We start from the raw sequence: 21,959 nt of genomic DNA, 5'->3' as shown, positions 1-21,959 counted from the left end.
AAGGGTTCCAGAGCAGCAACAGAGCAGATGTCACAGCACAGGACTGCAGCTTATCCAGCTCTTCTGAGCAACAGTTCACAACTAACTCTGACAAAAGGACATTTCTGCAAGGCAGTCACTGCAGTGGTGGGGCTAAGAGCATCCAGAGCCTGAACATTGGTCTCAGCCACTTACCATCTTCTGGGGATCCACAAACTCTCCTCACAGGCCACCTAATCCTAAACATGCAGCATCAAGGCTCAGTGTCACACTCAGCTCCTGAATTCACCTCCTTGTTGTGACAGTACAAAGAGGTGGTGAAAGGGACAGGGTGGTGGTGCTGGGGAGGAGGAGAAGGAGGAAAGAAGTGAGGAAGGGAGGATGCAGCTGCTGTGCAGCTATGAGGAGGGAATCTCATCAGCTGGGAACCAGTGTCTGTAGGTGACTTCATTGTGCAAAAGCACATGACATTGGCCAAAAAAGAAATGAGAGCATGGGAGTGAGAGAGAGGAGTGGACAAAATTGTGGCTTTGAACAACCTGGCACAGTGCCTGGGAGCCATAAGAGCAAGAAGTCACTTGGGGTAAGAGATAGGCTGCCCCAGGAAAGGGTTTTCTTCTGGACATGCTGGACAATTAACAGCCATTGCTTGTTCTCTCCATGTGCTGAATCTCCAATCCTTTCAGCCTAAGCACCCAGCACAAAAAGGGAGCCAGGCTAGGGCCAGCAGCCTTTTAACCAGTCTTTCCCCCTTTCAAAGTTGGACCTAAGTAGGCAGGATATCCTCTCCTGGAAGAGCAAGACCCTGCTATGGAGAGGCAGCATGGTACAGCGTTCCTGTGTGGACTCCTGGTGCTGGCCCACACCCTTGTCCATGGCCATGCCATGGCTGGTGATGCTGAGAGCACCTGGTGCCTGTTCAATGGCACTCTGCCCAGGCCCACTGGCATGAGTCTGTCTCACTAGCCCAGATCTCTCTAACAGGCAGAGGAAAGTTCTGTCCTTTCTCCCACATGGCTGCTGCCACCCATCCTCTCCCACCCCAGGCTCGCAGCGCTCACTACACAAGCACAGAATAAACCCACAGCTGCTGTTGCCACCACAATCCTCCTTTAGTCATGTCCCCTGCCTCTCTCTGAAACCATCAGACAGTCATGCCAGTGCCATGAGTGAAAGATATTGATTGTCAGGAGACATGGGGGATGGGGAGAGGATGCAAGACCTTCCCTTTCAGTGCAAGCTGTAACCTGTCACCTAGCTCCCTTTGCATCCTGGACATGACTATTACTCTGGCCATGGGGAGGGAGCCAAGGTCCCCTCTCTGTCCCCTCTTCCCCCATCTGCAATGCCTTCCACAAGTGCCACATCCGAGCAGGCTATTTCTGTGCTGGCAGTTGCTGCCTTTTCAGAATTGCCTCGACAATGCCTGTGCTGCCCGTTCCCTGCCTCCTGAGAGCAGCTGCCAAGCTGAGGTTCCCCCTCATCCTCCATTATCCATGAAAAAAGGCCCAGAAAGGTTTTGTGTTCTCAGCCCAGTCCGGACAGGCAGGATTCAGCACCTGAGTGAGTGTTTCCCCAGGTGGGGACTATTTTCCTCTCCGGGGATATCAGCCATAGTGAGGATGCTGCTGTCCCTCCCTGCCTGTCCCCAGCACCCCGTTGCTGCCTGCCAGCCCTTTCTCCTCATTGAGATGCAAGGCTGGCCGCTGTGGCCATCCGCTGAGCCGTCTGCTCCTGGAGGCACCTTCCCCTCCTTCCCCTCCTCCCGGGGCTGCCTGTGGAGCTATTCTTCAGCCTCTGCATTTCACAACAGCTCAGAGGCAGATGCATCAATCCTTTCAGGGCATGGCGACGTGAGGAGAATGGCAAGGGAGCTGCAGGCAGGTGTTGGTAGGTTCCCAGCCATCTCACAAGCCTGGTCCCCCTCCCTGTCCCCCGCTGGCTTGTGCCTGAGGCTTGGACTGAGGCATGGGGCAGGAATGGGGAAGGGAGAGGATGAGGGGGAGGAAGAGCGCTGGGATGTGCTGACCCCACAGACATGCCCAGCAGGGCTGCAGGCATGTTCCCAGCTGTCTGCACCCCGGAGCCTTTCCCCCGTGCGGGGAGCAGAGATCCAACCCTGCTCACTAAAAGTTTACACCGGGGGCCAATTTGGTACAGACAGCGGAGAGCGGGGGAACAACCCTACGGCCACCAAGAGCCATAAGGGCGGGGAGCAGCGGGGCTGTTCCGGGGTCAGCAGCACTCCTGTCTCACACTGGGATGGGAGGGGATGGTTCGGAGCGGTCCCGGGGCTCGCAGGCTGCGGTCCCGCTGCTCAGCACTCCTGTCTCACACACTGGGATGGGAGGGGATGGTCCGGGGCGGTCCCAGGGCTCGCAGGCTGCGGTCCCGCTGGGATGGGAGGGGATGGTTCGGAGCGGTCCCGGGGCCCGCAGGCTGCGGTCCCGCTGCTCAGCACTCCTGTCTCACACACTGGGATGGGAGGGGATGGTTCGGAGCGGTCCCGGGGCTCGCCCGGCGCTGGCAGCAGGAGCCGCAGCCTGCGGCAGGGCGGCTGCACCGCCGCGTGTGAGTTTTACCCGTAGGTGCCACAATCCTTTGACTGTGTGTCCAAAAGCCTTGAGTCTGTACAGTTAAGAATCAGCAAATTAGAAAAATTGTCCTGAAATGTTGGAGGGAGGGAAAAGGCAGGAAGGCAGGGAGGGGGATGAGGAGGGACTAAGAGGAAGGGAGGGAAGGGTTGGTAAAAGAGAGTTCATCCAGGGGCACTGCCCTGGCTTTGTGCCCATCACCTGCGGGCTGGCAAGGAGGGAGGGAGGCAAGGACGAAAAGGGAGGACTGATTTCACACATTCAGTGCATATCATACAACCAGGGCAAGGCTTTCTTCCCGGGGCTCCTACCCAGGAGGGCATCGCTGCCACAGCCAGTCTAGAGCCCTGCCCAGCATCCCGAACCGTACTCACAGCAGGGTTACACTTCACTGCTTGATTGCTGGGGGGAAAGATACCTTCTCCTTTCTTTCTCTCTTTTTTTTTTTTCTTTCTTTTTAATTATATATATATTTTTAAGTACTTTTTCTCCCTTTTTTGTTTCTTTTTTTTTTTTTTTTTTTTTTTTTTTAATATATAGTCTCACAATTTTCTGTAACAGCAGCTTCTTTCTGTATTGGTGTGGAAGTTATATAGAGAGAGATATCTATAAATATATATAAGCCAAACTGCCTTTACAGGTTGTTGTTCTGTGGGATCTTTGTTGGTTTGCTTTTTGTTTTGCTTTTTTTTTTTTTTTGTTTTCAGTGTTGTATGTGTAGCAGGCACTTGAGTTTATACGAAGATGTTTGCTTGGGAGCTGAGGGGCAAAGGGTTTGGGATGGGGAGAAGGAAGGAAGGACGGGGGGAAGGAGCAGGGACTTCAAACAAGTGGCCACTGCTAGCCAAGGATGTCCAGGTAGATTGGTGTGGCCTTGCCCAGAGCATGGAGGATCTTGTAGATCTCCTTGATGTTGAGCCGTTGCTGAGGTTCCCTCTGCCAGCAGCCCAACATGATGTCATAAACCTCCTTGGGGCAGACTCGGGGCCTTTCCAAAACTCGGCCTTGGGTAATGCACTCAATGACCTGAAAGAAAGAAAGAAAGAAAAGAAACATGAACACCACTGGGCAGTTTATGGAGGATGTCCTGTCTCTGATACTGCTTTTGGATGATGTGGCACCATTTAGTGAATGGGAGCACTGAGAAGCCCAGTCTCAGATCTGCACATCCTCAATGCTCATCTGTTTGTTGATAATGATAATTCTACCATGAAAAGTTTGTCTCCTTATGCAGTTTGTCAGATCCCAAAAACCTTCCCTGTTTGACACCTACCTACCTCAATGCACTCTCCAAAGAGAAGGTCACAAGCAAATGAAATAGGTTTTAATTTATGATGTCAATTTTTCATGCTAAATGAAGAAGGAAAAAAAGTCTTATAATCCCCAAAGTACAGTAATATTTTGCACAGCTGAAATTATATTTTTCTTGTCTGAAAACCAAGCATCCTTTCCATTGCAAAGCCCAGGAGAGGCTTATAAGGAAGAGTTCAGAGCATCTTTCCCGACATACTTCTCCTCTTTCTGACATAGAAAAGCAACTAAAGAATGAAATTTCATGTCAAATCACATCTGTGAAGGAGAAAAAAAATTTACAATGCTATCACTCTGTTTTGGGTCACATCGGTGCTGCTAATGAGAAAAATGTGAGGTCCTGGATAACAGTGGAGTCACTCAGGAAAGATGCCATTGGAAAGGACTCCCCTAAGGGTCTCTTTGTGTATTGTTTACAGGAGGAATGAATGAAAAGGAAAAGGAAATATGAGTTTCCAGAGAGCTGCTATTACTGCCTGGCCTTCTTGGTTGGGGTTGATGAGTCCCAGCATTGCAGCGTGCGAGCAGCCTGCCACGCTCTGCAGATAAACACCAGTCCCAGGCTGTGTGTTCAGGGAAGCCACCCAGCAAGAGGTGCTTGGAGTTTATCATTTATGAATAGTAATGGTCCCACCACGCAGCTCAAGGGATACTTATCACTGTGCTGCTTGCATACAAATACAGAGGGGAGAGATTAGGACCTGCTGAAAGTGAGCAGAGCAAGACACAGCATGAAGAGAAGCCTGCATTGCCACAGAGCTGCTGGCTGCTCACTGTGGGGAGGAGGTGAGTTATGGCTCCTGTCAAGGCATCCTGGACATGCACAGGAGCCCTGTGCTGGGCTCTTTCTCTCCAGAGGAAAAGGAAAGGTATGGAGAGAAGTTGATGGACTGGCTGAGTGGTGTCCTGCCTCATTCCTCTGCTCAGAGAGGGTTTCTCCCAGCCTTAGAAAAACCTGCTGAAAATGCTGTGGGGGAATGAGGCCATGCAGGTGGCACAGGAGGGAGTGAGCATCCCAGTCTTGCCAACACCAACACCCAGTAGGGGCAATGCTAGGTCAGCCTGGTGCTTGCTCCTGGTGCAATCCTGGCAGCCAGAAGCTTGGCACAGGCTCACTGACCTGTCCCTCCATGGGTTCTGCCTTTCCATAGGGCTCTGGCACTGCATCTGGGCTGCCACAGGGACTTGCTCTGATGCCACACCATCCAGGAGCTGGGGAGGTGTCAGTCCTCTGCAGCTACATAGGTCCTGCAATCCCTCCAGAAACTGTGCAAAATGAGACTGATGAGAGCTAACGTGGCTCCCTCCCATCAGGATACTGTGGTCAGCAGGCAGAAAGAAGTGGATACACCAACAGGTGAGGGAAGGATGATATTTTATCCCAGGGATGGTAGCAAACCAATACACCCTCAAGATAAAGGGTGGCTCTTTTCAGCCCTACTGCCCTGCAAAGGAAACTGAGGCAGAATGCCTGGGCAAAGCTGGGCTGTCACACTCCAGCATGCCAATTGCTCGTGTTCAAGCTCCATGTGCTCGTCTGTGTGTGTTTGTATTTACCCTCACAGGGAAATGCAAGAGCAGCTCATTAAATAGCGTGACAAATAACTTCTGTCGCTGTCGATTCCGTTGTTTGTGCCTCTAAAATGTTTGCGTGTGCTACTTTGGGATATACAGTCAGGCCCCATTGAGCACACCAATGGGCAAGTATTAGAGCTGTAAAGCAACACCTTGGATTTGCCATCTCTGCAACTCACTTAATTAAGGGATCTGTACCCAGAAAGCAGAAAATGCACATTTTTCATTACAAAAGGTGAAATTTCTGAAATCCATTAGATACACAGTAGGATAAAAATGTTCAAGGTTCCCACACACTGCTATGTCAATGCATCTTTTTCCTCTTCTATAATACCTCCTGCTATTCCAAGCAAAAATCTTCCAATGCATTTCTGCTGATGTGCCTCAAACCTCAACAGTGACACCCTGCTAATCCCAGCCAGCCTTCCCTCGACATTTTTACAGTGCAGCCCTGTCCTGGTGGGCTGCAACTTTTGCTTGTCAAAGAAATAACAAGGCCAAACAAACTCCATGGGTTCCACCCTCAGTGAACTGGGGCAAACCATATTATAGATATCCCAATGGTAAAAGCCCCAAGGAAATGTGCCACATGTGATATATCTTATTTAAAACAATTTCTTTCAAACTGGAGCCTGCAGTGAGAGCTTTACTACAGAAGGAGAAACCAGGGAAAACTCTAGGCATGACTTAGAACCCAGCAATAATTTGGGTATCCCCAGTTCTGGCAGGACCCTGAGAGTTTATGAGATATGACAGATACATCAGGAACTTAGCAGCGAGGGGCTGAGGATTACCCAGCACATGGCTTTGGCAGAGCTCTTTGATTCCTGCAGACCTCAGTTTTCCCAGCTCTTAAACTGAGATAATGACACTTATCCTATGGCTTCACCATGGGAGTGCCAAGGAGGGGACCATCCATGTACTAATTTCTTTGCAAACAACCTGGAAAGGAGAGATGGCAAAAAATACAGTTTTCAGCTGAGATGTCTCAGCACTGTTGTACCTCTGTGTTTGAGAGCTGGAACCAGGGCTGCTTGCCATAGGTGAAGATCTCCCAGAGGATCACCCCGAAGCTCCAGACGTCACTCTCTGTTGTGAATTTCCTGTACATGATGCTCTCCGGGGGCATCCAGCGGATAGGCAGCATGGTGTGTCCTCCAACCTGGGTGAGGACAAAGTGCAGGGACATCAGTGGTGGCAGTCCCATAGAATCAGACCACTGAGCCAAGATCCTGGCCCTGTGCAGGACACCCCAATAATCCCACCATGAGCCTGAGAGCATTGTCCCAGTCAATGCTCCTTGAGCTCTGCCAGGCGGGGAGCTGTGAGCTCTTCCCTGTGGAGCCTGTTGCAGTGCCTGAGCACCCCAGCTCGTGTCAGCCCTGACATGATGTGCACAAACTCAGGGCCTCTCTGTGAGCTACAGCTGTTCCAAAATGCTGGGCTGGCTCCTGCCTCCCCTACCACTCGTGGGTTTACCCACCAATCCCACCTGGGTAATGTGATGCATAGGGAGTGAAATGTGTCAAGATAAATTACATCCTCTCCACCCAAAATGGGCTGTTAAGGCAATCAAATGCATAATGCCAAGAACATACTCCAGCCCCACAGTCTGGTGAACCTGGACACAGAGCAAGAGTGGTCAGCAAAGCGTTTCAGGGCCTAATGTTGCATTTGAAGCTATAGGAGAGCAGCGAAAATGATAATGTAATATAGTTTTTAGTGTAATGGAGAAGCAAAAGAGAGCTTTATTTAAAGAAACACTACACTTATATATAGGGTAGTTTGTGCAATACAGAATAGAAAAGGCTTATTGGTCTAAGAAGGCAACACCTCTTTGAAAACATGCTTTCTGCAAAACATCACATCTCTCACCCACCCTGCAGGTGCACAATCATTGTTATAATTTCTTGTCTTTGAGCAGCCTGAGAAACCCAAGGCTTCAAGGCTGCTTTTTCCCTGGTTCCCAGCAGTATCCAACAACACCTCAATGCTCTGAGACACCCACCAGAGATACAGCATGAGGGCTGTCTCTCTTCAGAAGAGTTCTCCAAAGCCATGCACAGGCATCTGTTCATCACCCGATTGTATGAAAGGTTTTGCACTCACAAAGCTGTGCTACAGGCCTTTTCAGAGAGTGCTTTCCATTTGTAAATGACTGCAGGACCATGCTGCAAAAGGTGGTCTGCAGGTAAAGAACAGGCTCTTACAGGTAGGGATATGCCCATCACTTAATGGAGGAGGGAAAGCCAGCCCCTTTGGAGAGTTTGGAGCTGGGTGTGTAAAACTGGGGTATGCCACGCCATGGAAAGGCACTTCTCAGGTAAGAGTCAGCCCTTCTGCAAGGCACATGAATCCAGCAGGTACACAGGAGGCTTGCAGGATTTATGCAAACAGTTCCAAAGCAGATGGATTTACCTTTGGATTCACTAGAGATTCCTAAACAAGTTTCTCTGAGCAGAATCAGTTTTTTTCTGTTCTGTCTTTCTGCACAAGAAGCTCCATCTGTGGGGAAACAGCTAATTGCTATGACCAACCAGTGCAGGAAGCAGCAGGGCTGCAAGTCTCCACACTTGTTTCTGCTGAGGGTAAAGCATCTGAGGCTTTAGCTGTGATGAGAAAAGTGCTTTTGTGGAGCTGCTTGGAAGACTGCTTGTCTCATTAGGGACACCAAAAAAGCAGTGCTAATAACTTTGCAGCACTGCAGCTGAATCAAACAGGCAGAAATCTCTCTGGTCCTACGAAGGATGAGGGGGAAAGGTATCTGCTGTCTAGGACTCCAGCATATGTGTGGCTATTCCAAGTAATGAGATTGTTGTGCTTGCTGGGATGAAAACATTTCTTTCACAAATAAAATCTCTCCTCTGAGCTGCCAGTTTTTCCACAGGTTTCTTTGACTGATTAAAGCAGAGCTAGTGTGGGGAAGGGTCAGTACAGGGACACTGCAGTACTTGGAAGCAAGAGGGAAGTGTGTTGGAATAGGATGTGAAAGGGGTAGGATGCTCAGCTGGCTTTCTGCATGGAGGAGCTCAGATTTCTGTGGAGCTTGGCAGAATTTAGACTCAGATTTGCATTGTTGTACTCAAAGGGCTACAGACCAGCCCTATCCCTTACTCTGAAACAGACCCTCCCTCAAAAAAGAGGAGTTTTAAAAGTCCCAGGCAGATCTTTCTTTCCTAAGTGCAGATGCTTGATGATAAAAAGCTCATTACAGCTCCACACCTCCTGTTTAGAGGCAGCTTGGCTGCTGTGGTCTCAGCTTGCTGCTCTGAGCTCCCAAGAATGTTCCGCCGTAATGGAAATGGAAATGGAAATAAGCTTTTCTTTGTTTGTTCCTTCGAAACCCTGGCTGCAAATTTAGCTCTTCCCTCCATTCCTAGCTGTTACAAGTTGCTTCCTCTTCTTGCAAAGGGCTCTGAGGAAACGTTATAAGCAGAACAGGACATACATCAAACTTGATTGTTGCAAAAACTGCTTTGTGCTAATGCTTATTTTATTCTCCTTTAAGTAGCACTAACTCTTCAGTTTTCCAGCAATCTCAAGATGATTACTCGTTGAGAAGCTCTCTACATTTGCAATATCCTGAATATTTCAGGCACATTTGCGATTACAGGTAGCACAATGCACTGGGCACAGTTAAGTCCCTTTTGAACAGTCTCGGGGCAGCTCAGGATGTGTGAACCAGGCCCTCAGCTTGCACTGACAGTATCACAGCAGCTCTGCTCCACTGGGAGGCTCCTGATTTACACCACTCGAGGATCTGAGAGTAGAGAAGCCAGTGGTGCCATCTCAGTTCTAATAAGCTAAAATGAAGTCAAGGTCTTTGGTCTCCTCTGGACACACCCTGTGAGCATCTGCCAGCAAAATGACATACACAGTCAAGAGTTGTCCCAAGGATGTGACAACACAACCTTGGCTTAGCTCATAGGTTGAAGTTCAGAAACAGCCAAAGCATTCATCCCAGCCATGTGAGACACAGACTTTATTACAAATTAATCTCATAATAATTAATAATCAAATTAATTTGGGGTGAGAAAATTCAAACAAGCAATTTCCAGAAATTTGTAGATGCCAAAACACAGCCCAGCTATGTTCAGAGATGAGAAGGTGCTCCTTGCAGAGTCACCCTTTGCATCTCAAACAGGGTGCCACATTTTTGAGAGCAAAGATTAAGCCTTGCACTTACCAGCCATAAGCAGAACAGCGTCAATTAAACTCTACCATAAACTGATCCAATGTCTAACCTAGCACATAAGGCTGACTATTACACTTTAAAGGATTGCCTTTGACTATCCCTTACTGCTTCCCTTGCAAACTGATTAGGATTAAAATTCCCATTTCACAGATGAGAAAACAGATGCAGGAAGGCAGGAAAGGCCCTGCTCCAAAGCTGTGCAGTAAGTGAACACCCAGTCCTCCTGGTCTGCAGTCAGCCATACCCTGTTATTTGATGATGTAGCAAAATGATTTAGAGCAGAGCACAGAGGGATTGTGCTGGTGATGCCACAGGAAGCAGAGTGTGTCCAGGGTGACAGAAATCCTTTGCATAACGTGTAGGGATTGTGAGCTGTGTTCTGCCACTGTGGACTGGCACGTGATCCCCACAGCTACATACTTGTTTTACAGGACCAGCCATTGCCAGAAGCATAAAAGCAAAATGATGCTATTAAATCAGGCTGAAAAAAGGGTGCTGTTTTCTTCTTTTGCAAAGGCAGCTTACAAGGCATATCCCTGGCTTTGGAAAGAATCATTACCATGCCTTTTGGGAGAAGGTGAAAGTTTGTTTCAGCCTCTGCTTGCTCAGAGCTGGGTCTAGCAGGTTTCAGAAATAAGTGACCATGCAGGACTGGTGTTTGTTAAGAGCATGCTACTGCTGAGTCTTCTCTGAAACAGCCATGTCATCTTCCCACACCATCTTCTCCATTCTCTGGGGAGCCAGGGAAGGGAGAGCCCTGCTAACAGGGAGGCTCCCCTTCCCCAAGGGTAAAATGTCCTGAAACAGTGGCATTGCAGCATCTCCCCTGGAGACACTCCATAGCTTGGAAGAGGGCTCTGCTTGCAAGCAAATAAGACAAGTAAATCCTCTTCTGCTCCTCTCTTTAAATCCTATGATGCTGCCAAGCTTGCCCTTTTGCCTTGTTATTTTAATGCTTCACAGACCTGCAGACTGGCCTCTTTATCCCATTGCCATGGCTGTCTAGCTTTGTTTGACATTTTTAGCTAACTTTCTCTCCCTAGATCAACTCTCCATGCCCACACTGACACAGTTATTCCCACTGCTCTGCTCTTTCCATTCACAGTGCTATCCTGGTAATAAATAGAGCAATCAGTGCACATCCTCTGATCTGCCAAAGTTTTCTCCCTCTTCATTTCAAGATTGCAGTATCACCTTCTCTATCCCATCCCTTTCTAGTGGATGCTCCCAAGGGCATGACCTGATCCACAGCCCTGTATTTCTGATACTCCAGGGCACCTGGCCCCTGATCTGAAGCCTCATTACACATCCAAACCCAAGGACTTGCAAGATAGCCAGCTACTCCCTCTGAGCAGCTTATTGCTGGATTAGATATGAACCTCAGGGAGCTGGGGGAGGTTCATGAAAGGCCAGCATTAATGGCCATTAGGGAGAGAGATAATTACTTAATGCTAGTACAGCACTTTGAGGATGTAAAGCTATATAAGTGCTATGTACAAGTATTATAAGGCTTGAGGTTTGTCTGCTACCAAGAAAAGCTGGTGTCTGGGGGAACAGTTCTCCTTGTCCCAGCTTTCTGAATGACATCCAGCTGATTAGGAAAGGAAAAGATGACATGTTATCCCCTAGTGAGTCTGACAGTACAGCAGCAGGTAGTGGAGCAGCAGTGTTCAGCAAAGACTGTGCAATAAATCCACAGTTTGGGCCACCAGCAGAGAGAACCTGGAAATCAAAACCAGAGTAGGGCTGAAAACCCTCATTCAAATTTAGGACTGGTGGGAATACAGATACTAGCACGTGAAAGGCAGCTTTTGAGTGGGAAGCACAGTTTTCCCCCTTCCCAGCTCACATACCAGCACCAGGGCTGCAGCCCAGAGCAGCATTCAAAGGGGAACTACTGAGCCATCTTTTCTGCACCCACAGCTGGAAGGCACCTCCATGGATCTCAGCTCAGAATGGGATTTGGTCTCCAGCATTCTCTTAGCCTGTGGGTTTTTTTCATTTTGTGCAGTTTCCTTTGTAGTGTTGAAATAAAAAAACAAACCAGACAAACAAACCCAAACACAACAACAAAAATAAGCCCCAGTGCTTTTGTTTTCCTTGGTCATTTGACATTTGCTTTCCAAAGTCATTTGACACCTTTCCTCCTGCTTCTGACCCACTTGATGGAGGCTCTGCTCCTGCTCCTGCCTTGGGAAGATCACAAGAACCACTGTAGGTGTCTTTGTATCATGCAGCTTTATTTGAACTTGCCATTTTTGTGCAGGAAGTGGAGACATTTGAGTTGTACAGAATCACGTAGCAGTAGTGCAGACTTTAGCACCAATCCTCTCCAGGAAATTCCACTCAACACTCAATCCACTCAGCCTAGGGACAGGGCACACATTCTCTGATTGCCATCTCTGTTCCTGCTGCAGTAGGATCTTTTATTGCAGACCTGGATGCCATCCCAAGCTGGACCACACCAAATCATGTGTCCTTTAGAGCTCAGCACTAGGAGCTGGGTGATCCAGCTCTGAGCCCTCCCCCAGCACCCAGCTGTAAGTCCCCATCAGGACACACTGATTCCTGCTGCAGGCAGGATGTGTTGTTAATTCAGCAGCTCTGGACAGCTTTGTATGAATAAGAGCCACAGGTGGCTCTCAGGGTCATCTGAGAGGATGTAAGGGCAAAATAAAAAAAAGCAATGAAAGCAAGAAGGAGGAAAAGCTGCTCTGTTTGGCTAAGTTGAGCTCTTGGAGAAAAACAAACAGAACTGCTGTAGATTGTGCCTCTGTGAGTCAATGTTTGTCAGTTCAGGTTGGGGCACAAGGAGATGACTTCTCAGGGTGATGCAAAGAGCAGCACATGCTCCTGGCTGGGGATCCAGGAGGAGACACTCCTTCCTTGCCTTCAGCCTGGATCCAGCTGCACTGAGAAATTTTTCAGATGTGCCAGTATTTTGCCTCTGTGAGTCCTGACAGATTCCTGGGCACCTTTTAGAAAGCAGAAGGATTAACTCTGACATTCCAGACAGAGCTGAGCTTTGCTGAATCTTAGCTGTCCCCACTTCATAGTTTCAACTGTCACCTTAGTAGGCTCTTAAGTACCCAAGTTTAGATCAGAGGCTGCTGAATTTAACCGCAAATTATGAATGGATGTGATTCCCAAGTGCTTTATCTGTAATTTCCTTTCAGCTTATCCAGGAAGAAAAGTTCTAGCTATATCTAAGACTGCACCATTGCCAGAATTACTCTGGCCTCTAAAAATCCCCAAGGTGTTCTCTTGATGGAAAGATATCGCGTGTTATGGCTGCACCAGCCCACGGGCTGAGCCTCTTCCAAGTGACTCAAAAGCCATCACAGCCCTGTCCTTGCCTTCACCTCTCCTACCTTTGCAGCCACTGCTGTCATAGCCAGTGCTGAAGGTGAGATTAAACACTCAGCAAACAACAAAAAGTTTCCATCAAACTTTTCAAGTTACTTGACTGTGAGCTCAGCACGCTCCACTCTCCGGGAGCGGCAGATGTGATCCTCTCACAATTCTCCCTGGCTACACAACCATCTCCTCCATTGCAGGCTCTGGCAGTGCCACAGCAAAAGGCTGGCTGCCTGCCTCCCTGCATGCCAGCAAACAAAGACATCTCACAGCAGTTTTCTAGGGATTTTTTGAGGTTTACATAATGCACAAAGCAACCTGGAGCTGTTTCTCCTACTTGCGTGGAGCTGTGCTGTGTGTCGCAGTCTCACCCCAGGAAAGGGACATGCTGGTTGTCTGCTGCTAGAGGTGAGAAGATTGGATTTACCCAGAGAGAACATGGGAAAAGGAACCAAATGTCCCTGCCATGAGGTGATGTAAGGAGCCAGATGGACTTGTTCAGGAGCAGGAAACACTGACCAGGCAGGGTTAATGCGAAACCGAGAAAGGGGTGAGAGCTTCCTGCTGTCAGTAGGACTGTTTGGCAAGGGACTGTTTGTTCCCCCTAGATGCACATACTGTGTTTAAACATGAGTCTAAAAATAAAACCTGCCATTGACATTGTTTTTCCTTACTTCATTTAACAATCTAGTTGCTTTATGACCTGTGATTCTGAATCACGTTGAATCAAGCGGTGTAATTTGCAAGCAGGGACAGCAGCCTTTCCCCCCCTACCCCTCATCTCTGCTCCACTGAGTGTGTTTTAATCCCACGGTTTTCAGCATTCCTAATGAACCATTAACAAGCTGCCAATTACTTATGCAAATGAGGGAGGGCAGACATGGAGGGGTGGCTGTAGCTAGAGGTAAATTCTGCTACCTCAAAATGGTCTCAGATAAATCACTGCTGCTCTAAGAGCTGCCTGTGCCCAAGAGTCCTCTCAGCCATATTATCTACTGTCTAAGAATGCCAGAGGTAATGCAGAGCATGGTTAAGACAAGGGAAACAGGAGAAATTGCACATATATTTTTAATTATGTTTGCCAATAATCTGCTTCTCGTGTACCTTACTACAACTCACTTTTCACCTTTTCTTCCCAAAACTCAAAGCAGCTGCACTCACTGCTTGGAAACAATCAGCCTGCAGAGGAATGGCCAGTTCCATGTTCATCTGAGCAAAAGCCCCAGAAGCCATCATCTCCTACACCAGGATATAAACGGGGAGAAACCCCACCCATGCCTTATTCAGCTGGGGGTGGTGGGAGCAGAAGAGCTGTAGTTTGTAAAACATGTAATAAAGAGGTCAGCAAAGGCACCAACAGCTCCTAGCAGGCCCTAAACCCTTGTCCTAAAGGTTGCTGCCAGAGCCTTCCCAGGTGAAGGAGAGGTGACCACACTGGGCCACCTACTGAGAGCTTCTTGTGGCCCAGAATGGCACAGCCCCACACTAGGAACTCAAAGCAAAGTGGCAGAGCTGGGGAAGGACTCTCTGGTCAGCTTCCCAGGAGTCCCTGGAGTTCCCTGCTCAGCTGTGGGTGGGCACTGGGCAGCTGTGCACCTGTGTGTGCAGGTGGAACTCCTCTGCATCACAGACCCAGCATGATGGGCACACAAAGTTACCTTTCCCATGGCCACTGCCCAGGTAACAGCAGAGGCTGGGAATGCCACTACATCTATTCAAACTACAGCCTTAAGATAGTTTGTCAGATTTAGCAGTTGTCTCCACAAGGCTGGAGACCCTTCCATCAGAACACACTTTCCTGCTCAGAGACATGTAGTACCCAAGAGACAACAACCTGCTGGTTCCAGCTTTAAAGGGGGTCTGGAGTCTGCAAAGCCTGCTTGTGCCAACAGAAACTGTCCATGAATGATCGGCACTATCATTTTTCTGGTAATGCTGCAAAGTGTTGAATAGCTTGTAAGCTAATCAGATAAAAGTTAGTTAAGCCATCATGATGCAAGAAACACGTGCATCAGGATTTTGTTCTTTTGGCCATGTGGAGAATGAAAATCAACCCAGTTTCTGGCTTTGGGAAGGAGGAAAAATATTTGCCCAATAAATCTTAACCTGGTGGTATAAAAGCCAAGTCTGAGAAATGTAGCTTAGGAAATAGCAGCAATAAAGAACCTGCATGTGTGATCACTCCATGCTGAAATGCTTTCAGATGAGTATCTCATCATCTCCCTTTCCATCGTGGCTCTCTCTGTCCTGCCAGTCCCTCCCCTCCCAATAACCAACAACACTCATCTTTGTCTGCAGCCAAAGCCATTCCTGACTGAGGACTACACAAGATGTAGATAAGGCTCCATTACTTCTGGATACTGGATAATCAGTTCAACTGCCTTAGCATTAATCATGATAATACTCAGAATTCATTAGGCTAGATTGTTTGGAAATCTATTTCTTGTTAATGTCAGATTCGCTGAGCATCGGCCTGGCAGCAAGCAGACAGAAAACTGATACAAGCCAGGGCATGCCACCTCTCTATGAAAGCATTCCCTTTTTTTATGTGTAGCTAGACTGTGATGTGGCAGCTCCTGCCTGGTTTATGTTTTGTGAATCTTGTCAAGAGCAGTAGAACACCATGAGCACACCATGCTGCCAGTTTGTTGATCAATGAACAGCTACAAAAATACATATATAGTATACAGTTAATAATATATACAACATATACAGTGGAGTTTTTAAGGGGGAAGGTAGACACTCAGATCTGTACCCACAAATCTTAGTGATTTTGTATCTAAAACCTGGACAAGCAACCCAGAAACTTATATGTATGAGCATGGTATGGAGGTACAAAAATAGAAAGTATTTTAAAAATCAAAAACTGTCCCTTGCTTTCCTGAATACTAACAGCACTTTAGATAAAGCATGGGGCCTTACTGCTTTACCAATCTGAAAATCTTTCAGGAATAAAACAGCTGGATCATTTCTTGTAACCGGTTTCATGTACCAGTTGAGGATTCCTCCAAACACTGCTCTTCCTAATGGTCTCTTTGGCCCATTTAGGCGTTTTGGGTATTGTTGATTTCCTTCAGGTGTGGGTTCTCACCCTCTAGCTGAACAGTGGTTTCTCAGCAGGGAAACATCTCAGAAATACAGCCCAACATCAGAAGATCCATAGGCTTTCTCTCCTAATGAAGGCAGTGCAGGCACAGATGGCATCTCAGATAAACACGCTGAAAGCCGTGTTAGAATAAAGAGCTCATCATCGGAGGCTGCAGTGTCACACCTACTAATGATGTGATTAAACCCATCAGTGCTGGTGGGAACGCTGTGCCAGCTCTGGCACTGCTGAATGAAACACTGCATTTCACAGCAGGGCAAACCCCAGCCTGCACCCCTCACTCTCCATTAGTCAGAACTCTGGGGACACGCTGGGGATAGTCATGTTCGTGGCCAAACTTACTGAGACCTAAACTAGGGGAAGTTGCCATGGACATCTCCTTCCTCTGCCTGCCTCCAGCATCCCTGTCCAAAGATGGCAAGCAGGGGAGAGGCTGCAGATGGTGGTAAGAACCCAAAAGGGACAGGCAGAGAAGAGGACAGTCACAGCACCTGTCATGGGGGAACAGCAGTGGCACCAGGAAGGAGAAGAAATAAAAGCAATAGCCAAAATGGTGATGTGCTGATGGTGAGGCTGTGACTGGGCTGCAGGATTCTGCTGGCAAACAAGCTAAATTTTAAATATTTGAAGGAATCAAACTTTGAATTCTCTTCTCTATTTTTCCAGCTAAGACTTTCTGTGTGCTGAAGTTCTCTCCATTCTCTATCAAGCTGTCCAGATGCCCTGAGTAGGACAGAGCTGCTGCAGTCCCATGCATTTCAAGCACTGTGTTAAAATTTTTCTTCCCTGCTTTATTTAGCCAGGAGCATAAATAAATTAGCAAACCCACAAACACAGGAACCTGCTTCCCAGATGCCATTAGAGCCCTTGAGCACTAAGTGGCCATCACAGATATCACCAGTTACCTTCTGCTTCCCTTCCTGCAGCCAGCCAGACCCTCCACCAACCAGCCCTGCTGGGACCATTACACAAACCCAGTACTTGGTAGGACACATCTGACTGGTTTTGCCCTAATATAGGACAGCTCCTAGATAGCCAGCTCTCCAAACAGGCCAGTTTTCCTAGAATTGTCTCTAGCCCCCAGCTCTCCATTAGGGTTAGCCACAAGCGGAAGGACGGAAGGAGAGAGTGAGTGTAGAAACCACTAATGTTCTGCAGTGTCAGAAAGGATGAATGACCCCTGCAGACATGTGCTGAGCAGACAGGACAGTCCTCAATTATGTCACTGCTGGAGCATTTACTCCAAGGATAAACGTGACTACAGATGCTGGGCTTAAAGCCTTGGCTGCTTTTGCTCCTCTGGATAAGCCAGGAGCATTAGAGGTCTGTGTGCACTGTGCCCTGCCAATGACACACATCTGCCCAGGAAAACACTTTACAGGGGAGAGAAGAGCTGAAAAAAAAGCCCATTAAATTTAATTCTTCTCCCTTTCCTTTGTGAGAGCAGGCCCTAAAGGATTTGCTAAGGTATTGATGGGTACCAATCCATATATCCCAGTGAACAACCACAGTCTCCCTCAGGAAATCACAAACAAATCTTGAGTACACAATGGAAATTTCCTGCTTGCCACACTGATTTTCCCCACTCTCATCCTCACCACATTATCCCTGTGCTAACTTCTATACACTCCTCTCAACGTTTTCTAACCTTCAAACTCACAACTTTGTAAATATTTGCAATCAGGTAGCACATCTCCCCACTTTGGTCATTCTTTAATTATTTACATACATACTATCCTTCCCATCCTCAGTAATCAATGGCTTCACACTGTCTTTGTTTCTGCCTCACCTCTTCAGAAGCTGCTGACTGTATGGATGCTCTTAGTGGGGCTGAACTGGGGACATGTGACTATGTAATAAAAGAGTATTTAAGCTAATGATTGCTGTAGAAACACACACTTTGCTGTTTAACTTGGGTTCTTTACATGGAGGGCTTCAGAACAGCATTTGTTTCACTGGCTCACTGAAAGCCAGAAATTCCAGGGAGCTGCCACTGAAAAGAGACTGTGCTTGGCCTGACAAGGGCATGGTTTATAAAGACAAAATGCAACGTGGCCTGGGGCGGGCACAATCTCACTTTACAGCACTACTTGCTGTATATTGATCAGAATGGGCTTGGTGCTTTATTAGCCACTCAGGAGATGCAAGGAGCTGCCACTGGAATTTGTGCTTGGTAATCAAAGGCATTTGTCATTCTCCCAAATGCTCTGTGAGTAGGTGTTTGATTTGGGTGCACATGAGAAATGGAGGAGAGCAACCTGGAGCAAGAGGCATTGTCCTGATCCACTGCAGCATCCTCCACGGACACCATCCTGTGGGATGGACAGGGTCTCTGGCTCAGCACTGGCAAAGATGTCCCTGGTGACACTTGAAGAGCAAAAGCTTTTTGCCTTTCAGCTGCCTGGCACACAGAGCTCCCTCGCAGCCCTCCTTTCTGTTTTGGCTTTCCTGCATATCCTAGACACACTGCTCCATTTTTGTTGGTTTTTTTCACTCCCTTTCTCTGACAAGTACAGGTGGCCTTGCTGCCCTCTCATTGCACCTCCCCCAGCTTGAATTTTAAACTATTTAACAGCTTTAAATGCACCTAATGAGGCTTCAGGCTGCACTTTGCTGCCATCCCTCTGCTTCTCTGGCACCAGGAAGACGAGTGGTTTGGAAGCCTATCACGGACTTCCCTGTGTTGGAGGTCTAATTACACAGCAACTGGTGACCTTGTAAGTACAGGGTAATCTGCTGTGTAATACCAGGGTAAATGATCCCAGTACTCTTGTCTTTTCCACTGCAGCCTTCTGCAGAGATGGAAATACAGCCAGTCAAATGGTAATTAATCTTTGAACCGTTTGACACTCAACCAAGGCGGTGAGGAAGAACCAGCAGAATCCTGCTGGCTGTGCAGGACAAGAGATTCAGGAGCCAGTGTTTGGGAGTGTGCAGGGACACCTGAGCAGAGGGACTGCCTTGTCACCTGGCCTCTCTGGAGCCAGCTGCCAGAGGAGAGGGAATGGGCTGCCTTCTCAGCTGTCTCCTGCCTGCTAGGCAGCAGTTACTTGGAGAGACACATCCAGAGTCACTGCAGGAGGAAGGGGCACCAGGGGCGTGTGGATGCCCAAGGGGAACAGGCACCTGTGCTGTCAGTGGAAGGGGGATGGAGCCAGAGGTTCTGAGCAGCTCAGCCGTGCTGGGGATGAGCTGTCTGCAGCACTTCCTTACCCTGACTGCAAGGGAGGTGGGTGGGAGCAGCACCAACGCTTTCCTCTGAAACATCCCCACCAGCCAGGCACAGACCCAGGCATTCACCCTGCAAAACTCCAGGAAAATCAGCCAAGAGATCCATTTTCTCCCTCCCCACTGTGGGATGCATTTAATTCCCTCCCACACTAACAGCCTGCTGCCCTGGGGCTGGGGGTGTCTGTCTGACCCCTGCTACCTTCACAGCAACAAAATATATTTGCATTCATTTCAGACCCATTGACATCATTCCCTCTGAAGACCTGCAGTTTTTTATGGTAAGCACAGTAATGATTTTCAGATTATAGACTAATAAAATATTTTAATTTGCTCAGCACATTAAGGTGGGCACTATATGATTATTATGACATTTAAATAGTGCTTTGAAATAAAGGAGGGTGAGAGGGTCTGCTTGCATTTATTTTCTAAGCATGAGCACTGAAATAGAAACTTAAAATCCCACATGTGGGTACCAAGCTCTGATACCTCCCCTCAGTGCCTGCTTCATTTGAATACCTGCCAAGTTAAATAAGCAAACACGGGATTGCAGTGTCCTAGTTCCAAACCTGGTTTTGGCAGAGGAGCCCTCCTCCTTAGTCACTCTGGGCATGCTGTGCAGCAGTGGCCTGAGCTAAGCACCACCTCCATTGCCATCAGATCACAGCTGGGCTGGCTCATCACTCCTGGTGGCTAACACTGAGTTTTCACACTCGAGCCTGTACTCACCAATTTCTCCCCTCTGTCCATTCACTGTGTATTAAGAGGAACTAACTGGACAAGTCACAGGTTTAGAGCATCCCAGCATTTTCATGGCATGCAATGTACCCTGCAGGCTGCTGCAGCAGCCACCTTCCTCTCCTGGGGAGCACTTGCATGGTTTGGAGTCAATCAGACTGGACAAAGCAGGGGCTTTTTGGAGGGGGAAAGTTGCCCTTGAAGCACCATGGGTTGGTAAGGCTGATAGCTCTGGAATTCCTTCCCTAATCTGCAAAACAGGACAACAAAACCCCACCCTTGGAAGTGTTCAAGACCTGGATGAAGCTTTGAGCAACCTGGTCCAGTGGAAGGTGTCCCTGCCCATGGCAGGGAGGGACACTAGATGTCCTTAATGTCCCTTTCAACCCAAACAATTCCATGATTCTGTGAACTCACTGACTTCTCAAAAATGCTGCACAGGTAATGGCTTGTACAGTGAAGCTATAAAAGGCAGGGAAAAGCCTGTCAGCAGAAGGAAAAAAATAACCAAATGTTTAGCTCAGTGTTAGTTATACCTGGCAAGAGAGACAGAGGGTTACACAATGAATATGATGGTGAAGAATAGCAAAATTGTTCCTTTGTTCTGTGAGTACTTTTGCCTTGTTCCTCACCTGGATCACTCAGGTTTAAAGGCAGTGATTACCTGAAGCCTGTTCTACAAGGCAGAGGCAAGAGTGAGCTCAGGCCTCCCCATTATCATTACCTGACCTTGCATGTTCTCCTTTGCAACCTCAGCACTTTTTTGTGGTGAGGATTTCTGGGTGGTTATTTTAATAAAACTGTGTTAAATTTCTTGCTTCTACCTTGCTTGCCAGGTACCTGCTGTTTAACAAATGGGCCATGACTAAGCATAGGCTGGAAATCAGGGGCAGCCACGATTTTAAGCAATGAGATTCTGGGACTGCCTTCTTCCCCTTAGGAGCACATTTAATAGTGGTGCTTGATTATGAAAAGGATAAATCTGATGTGATTGATGTAACAGGGGATTGGATTTGATGATCCAGGGAATCCCTTCCAGATCTCTTTACTCCTAATGAAGTAATTTTTCAAAGGAGTTTTTAAGGGTGAGGTGGGGATGCAGTGCTCTGCTGATGGCAAACAGTGGTGAAGTGTGTAGGTAACTGATGATGGTTAGTGGTTAAATCCACAGATTTAACTAATTCTCATCAACAAGAGGGTGGAGCAGTTGTCTTTCATGGTTCTTGAGCAAACTGTAAGGATCCTACCTGCTTCCTTCTTTGCATTTTCCAGCCACTAAGGATTCCCAAAATTTGCTCTCTGTGAACCAATACCTCAAATGTCTCAGCTCACAGACTCCCTACATATTCCTAAGGTACTTACCTGTTTCCCAACACTGTAATGACTGTGTCCCCTGCAATGTTATTTTCATGTGAATCTCCTTGGTGAGCACGAGCAGGGATCACTCTTTAACAATGGCAAACTGAGGCACAGAAGCACTGATGGAATTTCCTACAGTGGCAGAGGACATCAGTAGCAGGAAAGGGACCTGCAGCACAGTCCTGGTCTGGGATTCCACTGCTGGACTCTTCTCCCTGTACCTGGCTCTGCTCTCCCTTTCAAAACAGGCAGAGCACAAAGCAGTTTTCAGCCCAAGCATTCACTGATCTGGGGCTCCCATCCTTTGTCAAGCCCTGAGGGCTGAGCTTGTGGTTTTTGAAGGTACAGGGCAAGGTTTTGTCAGAAGTGATGCCCAGGGAAAGTGATAATGTTCTTTTTTTTCCCCCTGAGTAGTTTTAATTCTTTAATTCCTACTTGCTAATAAGATAAAATGCTGTGATTTCTGCAGGATCAAATGGTGCAGGATAAGCTAAAGGACTTTATTAATTAACAGACT

The 21,959-nt window shown here is 47.8% G+C and overlaps 1 protein-coding gene across 2 annotated transcripts in view; it reads right to left on the bottom strand.

Annotated features, from left to right (window-relative positions):
* Nucleotides 1-2,621: 2,621 nt before the first annotated feature.
* Nucleotides 2,622-21,959, bottom strand: part of NTRK3 (neurotrophic receptor tyrosine kinase 3) — a 203,200-nt gene continuing 183,862 nt past the window's right edge. For both annotated transcript variants that reach the window (XM_056499871.1, XM_056499872.1), the window contains 2 exons: nt 6,463-6,621; nt 2,622-3,599 (listed from right to left, as the gene is read on the bottom strand). In XM_056499871.1, coding sequence (XP_056355846.1) covers nt 3,414-3,599; nt 6,463-6,621 — 345 coding nt within the window. In that variant the 3' untranslated portion in view covers nt 2,622-3,413. The remainder of the gene's footprint in view (nt 3,600-6,462; nt 6,622-21,959) is intronic.

Source organism: Oenanthe melanoleuca, chromosome 10 (genome assembly GCF_029582105.1).
Source record: "Oenanthe melanoleuca isolate GR-GAL-2019-014 chromosome 10, OMel1.0, whole genome shotgun sequence".
Taxonomy (NCBI): Eukaryota; Metazoa; Chordata; class Aves; order Passeriformes; family Muscicapidae; genus Oenanthe; species Oenanthe melanoleuca.
This window is presented reverse-complemented; position numbering and strand designations above follow the sequence as displayed.